The sequence below is a fragment of the Anomaloglossus baeobatrachus genome, chromosome 6 (assembly GCF_048569485.1).
Source record: "Anomaloglossus baeobatrachus isolate aAnoBae1 chromosome 6, aAnoBae1.hap1, whole genome shotgun sequence".
In the NCBI taxonomy this organism is placed as follows: domain Eukaryota; kingdom Metazoa; phylum Chordata; class Amphibia; order Anura; family Aromobatidae; genus Anomaloglossus; species Anomaloglossus baeobatrachus.
Genome location: NC_134358.1, coordinates 507,699,843 through 507,712,937, shown reverse-complemented (window position 1 = coordinate 507,712,937; position 13,095 = coordinate 507,699,843). Strand labels below are relative to the sequence as shown.

General features: G+C 51.2%; 1 protein-coding gene across 1 annotated transcript in view; it reads right to left on the bottom strand.

The window, feature by feature from the left end:
• The window catches only part of DYNC2I1 (dynein 2 intermediate chain 1), a 159,107-nt gene that overhangs the window by 25,704 nt on the left and 120,308 nt on the right, over positions 1-13,095 (bottom strand). The window contains exons 15-16 of the mRNA XM_075316753.1: positions 12,028-12,190; positions 3,377-3,484 (exon numbers count right to left, since the gene is read on the bottom strand). Coding sequence (XP_075172868.1) covers positions 3,377-3,484; positions 12,028-12,190 — 271 coding nt within the window. The remainder of the gene's footprint in view (positions 1-3,376; positions 3,485-12,027; positions 12,191-13,095) is intronic.

The window sequence follows — 13,095 nt, the reverse complement described above, 5'->3', positions numbered from 1 at the left end:
CGGGTGCCAGGCGCTCCATGAACCGTCCCCATGGGGACACAGAGTACCTGACAGATGCAGGGCCCGGTCCCTGATGAAGAAAATACTCCGGTCCGGCAGATTCCACACAGGGGCTGCGGAGGGAGCACGGTCCCAGTACCTGGATGACCGCTCAGGATCCCACTTCTCCCAGAGCCTCCAAGGGATGGTGAAAGAAATACGGCATGAGGCTCCGGCCGTCGTACCCGCAATGGGTACCTCAACCTTAACAGCACCGCCGACGTAGTGGGGTGAGAAGGGAGCATGCCGGGGGCCCCATAGGAGCCCTCTTTTCTTCCAACCGATAACATCAGCAGCTGCTGCTGACTAAAATGGGAATGCATGAGTGGATGTGTGCCTCCTTCCACACAAAGCATAAAACTGAGGAGCCCGTGAGGCACGGGAGGGTGTATAGGCAGAGGGGAGGGGTTACACTTTTGAGTGTAGTACTTTGTGTGGCCTCCGGAGGCAGAAGCTATACACCCAATTGTCTGGGTCTCCCAATGGAGCGACAAAGAAAGTAACATGACTTACCTTTTAAAGTCCATGTTCCCAAGCCATGTACATTTTTTTTTAAAAAAAAGATTTTGGATAAAGGTGTCAAAAAAATTATTTACAGCATGGCTTGTTCAAAGTGGACCACATCCATCCCTTTGGCTGTTCCCAATTGGCCCATAGACCAAAACAGCCAAAGGTCTAGAGACAGTGGCGGACCGCACCATGTGGCCGCCCTGCTGCCCGGCATCTCGATTTCAATGGTATTTGCATCTCCAGTGCAGGAGGCAGCCATATACACTGAACGCAGTGAGTGCCCTCTGGTGGCAGCAGCAAGCAGCCAGAATGTCAACATATAAATCTAAGTCCGTGCAGCAGGGCTTCAGGCACACCTCCAAATTCATATGAAAACTGAGTATTTTCACCCAAATTAATCACTATGTGCCATCTGGAGGGTTTATGACTCCAAAACGCGTAGTGTTTTTATGCCTGCTCTAATATAATATTTATTCACTTATACAACGCCATTAATTCCACAGCGCTTTACATACATTGGCATCACTGTCCCCATTGGGGCTCACAATCTAAGGTTCCTATCAGTAGGTCTTTGGCGTGTGGAAGTAAACTAGAGGAAACCCACGCGAACACGGGGAGAACATACAAACTCTTTGCAGATGTTGTCCTTGGTGGGATTTGAATCCAGGACCCCAGCGCTGCAAAGTAATAGTGCTAACCACTGAGCCAGCATACAGTGCTAACCACTGAGCCACCATGCCCCCCTCTCTTTTAATAATTTGTCGCTACCACTTGTGGTACATTTTTACCCATATGCTACTATGCGGCCATGTACTGTGCAAACAGGATCTCACGTTTCTTCATTGAGATTGGCCATTCAGCAGATCATTTTCTCTTTTTTACTAGATAGAGTCGTCATAAGGGCGATTACATAAAACCCAGTAAACTCGGCCACACGGCAGAACACACTGAGCCATGAATAGCGCTATTTCTATCATCAGATTTATAGTGTCGGCTGTTACTCCTCCCTAAATATAAAAGGTGACACCATTCTTACGCTAGATTGTCTAATATAAAATATGGAAAACTTTAACATCAGCCCACTCATTACAGCGACAGGTTTTATAAGGTCAAATTTAATATGGCCTCCACCCATAGCTAGAGAAGAAGGTGTCAGTGCTTAGCGCTGGAAATTCAGAACAAGTACGTACACAATATCCTCACCAGGGGCAGACACCTTTGGCACTATATCTGTAGAGGCTACGACTACGACTCCCAGCATTCCTGTACGGCAACCAGCCTTATAGCAGCTCTCTGGGCATGCTGGGAGTTGTAGTTTCACAATAGCTGGAGGTGGCCAATTCCTGAATTACACATTGTGCTGTAGAGCCAACAGCGTGCACAATACACTGGATATAAGGTGTGGAGAATGTATATAGATATTGTCAGATCCACTATGGACTAATATGAGTGATTACCACCTTTGTACAGTTTTGGGAAATATTCTGCCATTATATAATAATTAGATATTACAATAAATACAACACAGCAATTATTGTCCCCGAGTGAAGTGACTTTTCCGCCTAATCAAATTGTTAAGTTCATGGTGAATGTTGTATCAGTTTATAATGGCAGATAATGACACTTACCAAATCAATAGCAAATCATATGACTCTTAAAGGGAGCATAAACTAAGCACGTTTCCTTGTGGGGGATATTGCCCCCATAAATATCGCAACTCTAGTGATATAATTGCTGCCTTCATTCTGCAGAAACCAAGGTCCACTTAAATATGCTAATTTGGTGGCTCGGTGAACAGTTAGGGGTACTTTGCACGCTGCGACATCGCTAGCATCGGCTAGTGATGCCGAGCATGATAGTCCCCGCCCCCGTCGCACATGCGATATGTTGTGATTGCTGCTGTAGCGAACATTATCGCAACGGCAGCTTCACACGCACTTACCTGCCCTGCGACGTTGCTCTGGCCGGCGACCCGCCTCCTTCCTAAGGGGGTGGGTCGTGCGGCGTCACAGTGACGTCACACGGCAGGCGGCCAATAGAAGCGGAGGGGCGGAGAGGAGCGGGACGTAAAGATCCCGCCCACCTCCTTCCTTCCGCATAGCCGATGGAGGCAGGTAAGGAGATGTTCCTCGCTCCTGCAGCTTCACACACAGCGATGTGTGCTGCCGCAGGAACGAGGAACAACATCGTATCTCCTATTGGTGCGACATTATGAAAATGACCGACACTACACAGATCACCGATTTACGACGCTTTTGCGATCGTTTATCGGCACATCTAGGCTTTAGACGTTGTGACGTCGTTACCGGCGCCGGATGTGTGTCACTTTCTATTTGACCCCGACGATATCGCAGTAGCGATGTCGCAGCGTGCAAAGTACCCCTTAGTGCAGCCAAGAGGCTCAGCTCACTGCTCCGTCAGCTTGTTTGGCATGCCCCGCCTCCTTTGCTGATGATTGACAGCACTGTCTTGTATGAAGAGAGCAATGTCTTTAGAGAAAGCTCAGGGCAATCCCCAGTGAGGGAGGCAGGGTCTGGCGTGGACCGGTGCACCCACCCTTTGGCCACGTCCAGGGTGTACCCAGCATCCTAATTACCATGTTTGATTAAAATAAATCTTATGCGGAACGGAGGCAGCGATTAGAACATGAAAGGTGTGATTTATATTGGGGTCATATTCCCTACAGGGGTCTGTGATTAGTTTATATTGTCAGATTTCGCTGACAGACTCACTTGAAGAATCATAATATTCAAGTCAAATGTGAGAAGAAAAAAATTCAGCACTTATGTACGATTATTACTTATATATTCAACCTTGCAAAACTAACCTTCAGGGGAAGACAAAGAAGAGATCCCACGGGCCTTTGTCTCTGTATTTGGGACAGGCTCTACGGCCTTTACCGGATGTGTGTGACTCACTTGTGTAAAAATGCCATCTGCAGAACAGACAAATATGGGTGTATGCAGAAAATAATGTTAATTTACTGACCAAACTAATGATAAAGAACATTAACTATAAAATATATGGCCTACTCGAGGCTTACAGCCAAAAGGGAAGACCCAAACTTCACTGTAGGGAACGAAAAGATTTTTGGTACTCACAGTAAAATCTTTTTCTTGGAGCCTTTATTGGCGGACACAGGTGACTATGAGTGTATTCTGCTGACATTAAGAGGCTGACACTAGGTAAAAAGTTCTCCTCTTCCGCAGGGTGTACCCACTAACTGAAACGGAGATAATCCGTTAAAGAGAAAGCAGTAGGATGAGCAATATGAAGACAAAAGCTGAACATTAGGACAGGTGCTGTGTACCCCAGTGAAGGCTCCAAGAGATTTTATGGTGAGTACCCAAAACTTTCTTTTCGCTATCTCTTCATTGGGGAACACAGGAGACCGTGGAACGTCCTAAAGCAGTCCCAAGGGTGGGCACAAGACACTACCCTCAAGTGTGAGCTTGGACCACTGCGGCTTGCAGGACCCTTCTACCGAGGCTCGCATCTGTCGAGGCATAGGTGTGAACCCTATTGAATCTTATGGATCAATAAATGGAAGACCAGGTAGCAGTTTTGCACAGCTGCGAGACAGGGGCCTGGTGACAGACATCCAAGGACGCCCCCAATGTATGAATGGAGTGAGTTGTGATCTTAAGTGGGAGAGATCTGTCCTTTATTGCTTTATTTGGTAGGCTTTCAGGATGGCAGACTGGATCCAGCGAGCAATGGTGGCTCTGGAAGAGGAAAGTTCTCTACAATGACCATTAGGAATCGCGAAAATAAAATGCACCTGTCTGAAGGGTGCCATCCTGGCGATATAGATCCACCGTAGAAAAAGACTGCTCTCAAGGGAAATCATTAATAAAACACAACAAACATAAGCTAAAATGTATTGTCTCTGTGTGTCGTTGTATACTGCTTAGGAGGTGATACTTTTTGTCTAGTGGCAGAAGCATACACCCATGGTCTCCTGTGTCCCACAATGAAGCGATAAGAGACATAAGACCAACAAAGAAGGATTTTTGTGTACTCACCGTAAAATCTCTTTCTCTGAGTCTTCATTGGGGGACACAGGACCATGGGTTATGCTGCTGTCACTAGGAGGCTGACACTAAGTAAACAGAAAAAGTTAGCTCCTCCCCAGCAGTATAACCCCTGAGCCGGAGGCGGGCTCAATCAGTTTAGTGCACAAGCAGTAGGAGGAGAACCAAACAATCCTGAATAAAACAAGGTAAGAAACTATGACGATCCTTCGTGTGACCAGTGACCTGGGAATACAGGCACTGGGGCAACAGGCATGTCCTATATAACAAAAAACACAAGCAGGGTGGGTGCTGTGTCCCCCAATGAAGACTCAGAGAAAGAGATTTTACGGTGAGTACACAAAAATCCTTCTTTCTCTATCGTTTCATTGGGGGACACAGGACCATGGGACGTCCAAAAGCAGTCCCTGGGTGGGAAGAAAAACCATCACCGGAGATAGGAAGGAAGCCACTTCCCCCTTGCTGGGCTTGACCCAGACCTACAAGCGCCTAATGTTGTTACAGGTGTGCCAATGCCACCCGCAAACCCTACGCCAAGACTGGCCTCTGCCGAAGCTCGGGTGTGAACTTGGTAGAAAAAAGTCAAGGTATGCCAGCTAGAGCGGCCCTGGTCAAACGACGACTGGCGTTCAATCGTTCGAGGGTGCCCCTTGCCCGGTAGACCGCGGCGGAAGTCCGTCCTTCATGCGATAGTCTGCACATATGGAGGAAAGGATCCATGTGAAATTCTGGCCCCTGGCGCCAGCACACGCTTCTTGGGCAAGGGTGGAAGGATGGATTGACGGTCGGTGAGACCGAAAAATGGTGTCCGGCAGGCACGAAAAACTGAGGGCTCGCACCAGCCCTGGAACGAACTATGCCCCTTTTAGGCCGAGAGAGGAGCCTAGAACCGAAAAAAACCGAAAACCAAAGTCCTCTGCTGGAAGGAAACAGCGAGGTGTCTTGGACAGAAACGAAAGGTTCTGGATGTAGCCCCCCCTTGTCCTGCTGGTGGAGCCGGAAAAGTGGGGAAAAAACGACAAGAGGGCTGTCCGCCCTGATGTCGCCTGTAACAACCCGATGGCCACGAGGAGCCCACCTATCAAAAAACAGGTGGGAGCAGAGAAAAAAGGGGAACCTTGATCGAACCCATCACTGGATTCAGGTCCCACATCTCTAGTGAACGCTGAAATAAATCTTCGAGGAAACTTGATTCCCGGCCCTCTTCAATGCCTGCCATCATCTTGCCCACAGTCCTGACGAGCCAGCATCCGGGATCCACTGATGAGGCCATGTAACTTGGGACTTCTGAGCCCTGGTAGAATAGAGGGGCCCCGACACTGAAGAATTTTGCGGTCTGGAAGGGGCCACGGGGAATTTGCGAGGAGATGAGTAAATGATGTGAAACTATGCTCGCCTGGGTCACTCCCGATCTATCGCTTGCCTTGGTCCATCTTGAGAACCCTCGAGATCATAGGAAGCCGCGGGCAGATACACGAGAGCCTGAACAGGCTACACGACCGGACTAGGGCGTCGACATCTAGTCCAGAGCAGGTGCATACTCTAAGCACCCTTGACAGATCTGGATCGGAAGGCCAAAAATGGTCCACGACCGGAGGTCTTCCTTCGCCAGAGATCTGGCTGGTGATTTCCGCGTTGGAGCCCTTTACCTACGCGAGGTCCATCCTACCGCGGACATCGGCCGTCTAAACGTCCACGCTAGGGATGTGCTGCCGAGATTAGCGAGCGAAGGGACCCGTCCCAGAGCAAGATCTTCTAGGCCTCTTCCCTTGCCATGACACTCTCTGCAACTTCCTGGTGGATGATGTAACCACCGCTGCGGCATGGTCCGGCTGGAACCTGGCTGGGTCACCGCGACCTAGAGAAGAAATTGTAACTGTGCTAGCCAGCTGCCTCTGAAGACCGGAATGTTGAAGGAGAGACGACTCTCTAGGAGTGTCCCTCGGGACCCCGCCGAGGAATGGTGGGATAGCAAACCCTAGCACGGGGGGCTGGTGACGGTTGATAATAAGCTCCAGAGGAGGACAGGGAGCTTCCCAGGGATGGTTGCGAAGACTGGTCCGCTAGGAGGGGATTGGCGGGTCACCCGCGAAGACGGAACCTTCCTGTCTCCGTTCCTCAGTGCGCTCCGTTGGAGAGTCCGGGATGAAATCTGGTATGTGCACCGTCGCTATCACCACCACAGGCTGTGAAGGAGCCAAAAAACCGAAGGGAAGAAACGGGCGCAGGAGGCAAAAGGCACGCGGGACTCTGTGCCAGGAGGGAAAAAACTACTCCTGCGTGAGGAGTAGCCACCCTTGAACGGCTCGAATACTGTGCCTGAGGGATGATGGACCGGACCGGGTCCGGGAGGGCTCCTTCCGGTAGCCCAGCTACCCTAGTAGCAAGGAAGGGGTAGCTTCCTAGAGGGTGATGATGGTCTGAGCCTCAAGGCGATGGTTCTTGAAGGGAGACTCTGGGCCTCCCGGTCGTTTCTGGGCAGAGAAAGCCTAGCAGCTCTGCAGGGTAGGATACGTAGGGACAGTGATCCCTGTAAGCGTTTTTAGAAAGGCTGGAACGGACCGCAGCCCTGCAAGGCGGAGATGGTTGTTGTAGGGATAAAGGCTTCCAGACGGGTTAGCGTGAGGGAACGAACCTGGTGTATCAGGGCCGATGCCGGGAAGGGGATATACCCTTCTCTTACGTAGCCTAGGGGGGAGAGTAGCCTACCCTGACGTAGTCTAGGGATAAACGCGACCTATCTCCGAAAGGGCATTCCCGAAAGTCGGAAAAAAAGTCAGCGACTTCCTAGATATCGAATCTGCGTTCCTGATCCCGAGTCAGAGGTCTCGATGGTGGGAACACTGATGCTAGAGGTTCAGGCCGAGTAGCGGGCAGACATCAGGTTTGTGAAAAGAGGGTACTCACTCAAGAGGATACCCAGCCCTGGGTCGGCATAGGTGGGACGTGGACCGCTGCGTATGGTGTCCGGGAAGTCCCTGCGGAGCGGCACGATAGTGACGAGAAGCCCCGAGGAACCCAGGCGGGTCGCATAAAGGGTAGCGTGTCGCTTCCTTTCGGAGCCCCGTTCGAGAAGGGGCAAGACAAATAAACAGACTTACCACTGGGAAAAAACACGTCCGGGGATTATCCATGATCACGCAGTGGCCCCCACCTTGTTCCCTGGAAAGAGGCATGCCCCCATTCTCCAGAGCCCTTTGGGAGGGATGAAATGACAATAACACAACTTACCGCTGGTAAACGCCGTGTCTGGTTGCCGTCTGTGATCATTAGCGACTCCAGTATAGTGTGCCCCTTCTCTCCGAAATCGCCTTGGAGAAGGGAAAAAAGACAATGACAAGACTTACTGCTGGTCAACTCCGTGTCTGGTAGTTGTCTGTGAGCCCGCGGTAACTCGGCGAGCTTTGGATGTCCTCTGAGCACATAAGGGTCTGCTTCCAATGTCTTAAGGGAGACCTGCATGCACGGAGAGAAGAGGGCTGTGCGTAGCCTTACGGCTTGACTCACCATTTGTAGCAGGCTATTCGTCATGCGCCAAGACATCCGGGTCCTGCTCGGAATCCAGCGGAGGTGGAAGCCTGGGCCATCACCCCAGAGCCGGAAGACTGCCAGAGGAAGGACAGTCTGGACCTGGGGGATAAGTGGAAACTGGGGGGCCACAAGGACGAGACCTGGCGGGTCCGCTTCCAGCATAGGAGAAAAGGTCCCTGGTACGGGACTCCCCTCCCCGAGGGGATTGCGCCAGTCCTATATATGGTATGACCGAGCATCGGCCGGAGACGCGGCGCATGCGCACGAACCCGAGGGACGTAGCGAGGGGAGTTGTGGCCTGAGACAGGGCGTTACAAGCCGGCAGGGGTCAACAGCAAACTGACATCTTCTTGAAACTGACTCACAAAAAAGGGGACCGAGTCTTGGGCTTACCGGCCCAAAATCACTAAAAAGTCGAGCTGGAACGCTATGTACTAAAAAACGTGATAGAAAAAACAAGTGCCCGCATAAGCAATGTAGGAGTCAATGTATGAAAGATCGTGCACGTATCTATAATAAAAAATGGACCCATATAAAAAAAATATACACTACCAAGAGAGTGTGCTTTGTTTTTCCCCGAAAAAGGTTGCTGCAGCCTCAGCAATCCGCAGATCCGGGAGTCTGCCATAATCTTTGTTGTTTTTTTTTTTTCTTTTTTTTTTTTTTTTTTTTTTTTTGTGTCTTTTAAATAAAATGAACGCTGAGGGAGCGGGAAAAAATATCCCCCACCCCCCTGATGATGCTTGGGGCAGAGCGGAGGGCGGAGAAGGGGAGGCCGGCGGCCAATAGCGCTGCGCAGGAGGCGGGCCTGGGACGCCGAGGACCAGGCCGAAGCCGGGGGCTAAATTTTTACGCGAAGCGGCGGCGGCGCGGCCGAGGACCCGGCTGAAGCCGGGGGCTAAGGTATGACGCCGCCGCGCGGCCAGAGGCAGCGCCGGCTGATCCGGCCGCGAGGCGGCGGCGCAGCCTGGGACGCCGAGTACCAGGCCGCAGCCGGGGGCTAAATTTGGACGCTGCCTCGCGGCAGAGGCAGCGCCGGCGGACCCGGCCGCGAGGCGGCGGCGTCGCGGCCCTAGGACGCCGAGGACCCGGCTGAAGCGGGGGGCTAAGGAGTGACGCCGCCGTGCGGCCAGAGGCAGCGCCAGCTGATCCGGCCGCGAGGCGGCGGCGGCGCGGCCTAGGACGCCGAGGACCCGGCCGGAGCCGGGGGGGGAAATTCTGACGCTGCCGCGCTGGCGCGGGCAGAGGCAGCGCCGGCGGATCCGGCAGCAAGGCGGCGGCGTCGCAGCCTGGGACGCCGAGTACCAGGCCGCAGCCGGGGGCTAAATTTGGACGCTGCCTCGCGGCAGAGGCAGCGCCGGCGGACCCGGCCGCGAGGCGGCGGCGGCGCGGCCTAGGACGCCGAGGACCCGGCTGAAGCCGGGGGCTAAGGTATGACGCTGCCGCGCGAGCAGAGGCAGCGCCGGCGGATCCGGCCGCGAGGCGGCGGCGGCGCGGCCTAGGACGCCGAGGACCCGGCCGAAGCCGGGGGGTAAATTATGATGCTGCCGCACGGCAGGGGCAGCGCCGGCGTACCTGGCCGCGAGGCGGCGGCGTCGCGGCCTGGGACCCCACGGACCCGGCCGGGGGCTAAATTTGAGGCTGCCGCGCCGCAGCAGCGATCCGAAACTGCCCGGCCTAGGAGTCTTCAGGGAGCTCCGCGGATGTTGCGGGGGTGCCCGGCGACTAGGCCCAGACCGGGGCCTAAATTTTTGCAGCCGCCCGAGGGGGAGAAGGTAGGAGAGGGTGTCCTACCTGATCCTCGGCGCGCTGTAGAGTGCAGGCTGAGACTCTGCACATACTCCTGTGTGCACCGCTCGCAGAAGGGATGGCTGCGGGCACCAGGGAGCCGGCTGAAGAAGGCAGGGAGGTGGACCTGGTGGGGATAGAAACCCCTAAAAAACGTAGCAGCGCTGCGGGCCCCATCCAGATCGTGACGCGCTGTGGTCCAGTCCCTATTTGCCGAGCCCCTTGCGCCCTTTGGGGTGATACCGCAGAGCGGATAGGGGTGCCCAGGAAGATTCTGCCCCGCACGAACACACCAGGGAATGGTACCGCGGGAATGGACGGGGGTGAGGGCCCAAAGACTCAAACCTCTGCGACCCTAGGGAGTGGTACCCACCGGGCTGCGAGAGCTGAGGAAGAGAAGTACGATACCTGCAGAAACAGAAAAGTACCACAGATGAGAGCGACGAGCGTCGCCGAGAAAAAATGAAAAAAATACGCAAAAAATCAAGTGGCTGAAGGGGGCCCAGTCGGCCCACATCAGCCTCCTACGACACTAAGCAAAAAACTAATTGAGCCCGCCTCCGGCTCAGGGGTTATACTGCTGGGGAGGAGCTAACTTTTTCTGTTTACTTAGTGTCAGCCTCCTAGTGACAGCAGCATAACCCATGGTCCTGTGTCCCCCAATGAAACGATAGAGAAAGTAGATATTTTAAGTACTTTTTTTTTCTGGTAGTTTTTCTGGCAGTGTAACAAATACCCAACCTACAGTAACATTACACGTTGCATCGCCACAAAGCCGAGAAATGAATGAAAAGTACGGGAAAAGAAAAAAAAGAGGGGAAAATGTTGCAACTGGTAATCAATCAGACAGTGGTTTTAAATAATGAACGCTCTCCTGTGATTACTCAGTGCCTTTATTCGAGTTGTATTTTTGGTTTAAAGGGAATCTGTCACCGGATGTTTATAATACTTGCCTAACGGTCGGCGCAGAGCAGATGGGTCAGATGGGCATCTTCGTTCTTCGGGTCCCGCGCCTCCTCTTTCGGCCTTTCGCGCCATCTACACTAGCTTCAAAAGGAGGTCAAAGATGGCCGAAAGGGGAGGCGCAGGACCCTGAGAACGGACATACCCATCTGACCCATCTGCTCTGCGCCGATCGTTAGGCAGGTATTATAAACATCCGTTGACAGGTTCCCTTTAAGCTGAAACAGAAAGCAGATCGTGGCCAAGGCAACAATTGGAGATTTCCAACTTCAGTAATTACTAAGTTAGGTGTTGGAATGAGCCAAGGGGACCTATAAAAAAATAGTCTACACCCTTTTATATATATATATATATATATATATATATATATAAAAATATTTAGGTAGTTTGTTAGAATAGCGATGGAGTTTTTTATGTATGTTTTCATCATGGCTGTTTGTTTCACGTGTCAAGGTTAAAAAGTGACTGGCTTATTTTGTGAGCCAAAAAAAATGTCATTATGCACTCTACACAATGTAGGAAAGTCAAACACCACAGCCGCACATTCCTGCAATCTGTTCTAATAAAAGTGAATGGCACGTCCTAAGTAATTTTTACATTGGGCTTATTGAAATTATTTGGACAGATCCTCCAGATAGTGACGTTCTTGTAGAAACTCCCTATTGTGGCTAAAAGAATTGTGCCCCAAGTACCAAACACCATTTAAAAGTAGGATTTTGCTATTTAATATGAGAGCAGCATAATATAGGGCAAGAAAGTCTGATTCCAGGGATTTGTGACTTATTAGGCTGTGCCCTGTAGTTTCAATACAATCAGTGTTTTACCAGCAGGAGATTATCACTGCCTGAATAGGTGTCATGTGCAGACCAATCCAGCTAATCTGTGTAACACCACCTCAGACTGAGTGGCAGCTTGCTAGACAATTCCTAGTACACACAGAAAGCTGAAAATCAGGGGTGTAGGCAGGGTTATAAACAGCTCAGCATTCAGAGCACTGCTACATCCACAGCAGAGCAAACATAAATTCTATCAAAACTGCACCAAGCAGCCCAGTAAGTGGCACATCGCTGGAATCAGGATTTCTGCACCTACATAATGCTACTCTCATATTACAAAACAAAAACCTGCTGACAGATTCCCTTTAAAAACAAAAAGTACTAACCTGTAGAAAAAGTGGCAGACCTAAATGTCCACTTGGTGTCTTCGATAACCATAGTCTGATGCATACTGAAGTCCTCCCTTAGGTCCCATACTAGAACAGAACCCTCCAATGTGCCAGCAAACACCAGAGATGCTTGGACGGGGCTGAAACAGCAACATTTGACCTAGAAATTCCAATAAGGAAGGTTTGTGAAATCATAGTCTGTAATTAAATAGTCTTCAATAGGTATATTAAATATTCAGAACTAAAACCGACTCAGGAGCGAGTTTTGGCGACTTGCAGGTTCGATGGGTACCAAAGACAATATCTATATATCCTGGTGCATAAATACTCTCAGGGACTCAACTTTCCTCCTAAACTCCAAAAATATACTGATAGGTGAATTAGCTTACCATAAAAGAAGGGAATTTTGTTTACTTACCGTAAATTCCTTTTCTTCTAGCTCCTATTGGGAGACCCAGACAATTGGGTGTATAGCTTCTGCCTCTGGAGGCCACACAAAGTATTACACTTTAAAAGTGTAACCCCTCCCCTCTGCCTATACACCCCCCCGTGCATCACGGGCTCCTCAGTTTTGGTGCAAAAGCAGGAAGGAGGAAACTTATAAATTGGTCTAAGGTAAATTCAATCCGAAGGATGTTCGGAGAACTGAAGACCATGAACCAAAAGAACAATTCAACATGAACAACATGTGTACACAAAAGAACAACAGCCCGAAGGGAACAGGGGCGGGTGCTGGGTCTCCCAATAGGAGCTAGAAGAAAAGGAATTTACGGTAAGTAAACAAAATTCCCTTCTTCTTTGTCGCTCCATTGGGAGACCCAGACAATTGGGACGTCCAAAAGCAGTCCCTGGGTGGGTAAAAGAATACCCCGATAAAAAGAGCCGACAACGGCCCCCTCTTACAGGTGGGCAACCGCCGCCTGAAGGACTCGCCTACCTAGACTGGCATCCGCCGAAGCATAGGTATGCACTTGATAGTGTTTCGTGAAAGTGTGCAGACTAGACCAGGTAGCCGCCTGACACACCTGCTGAGCCGTCGCCCGGTGCCGCAATGCCCAGGACGCA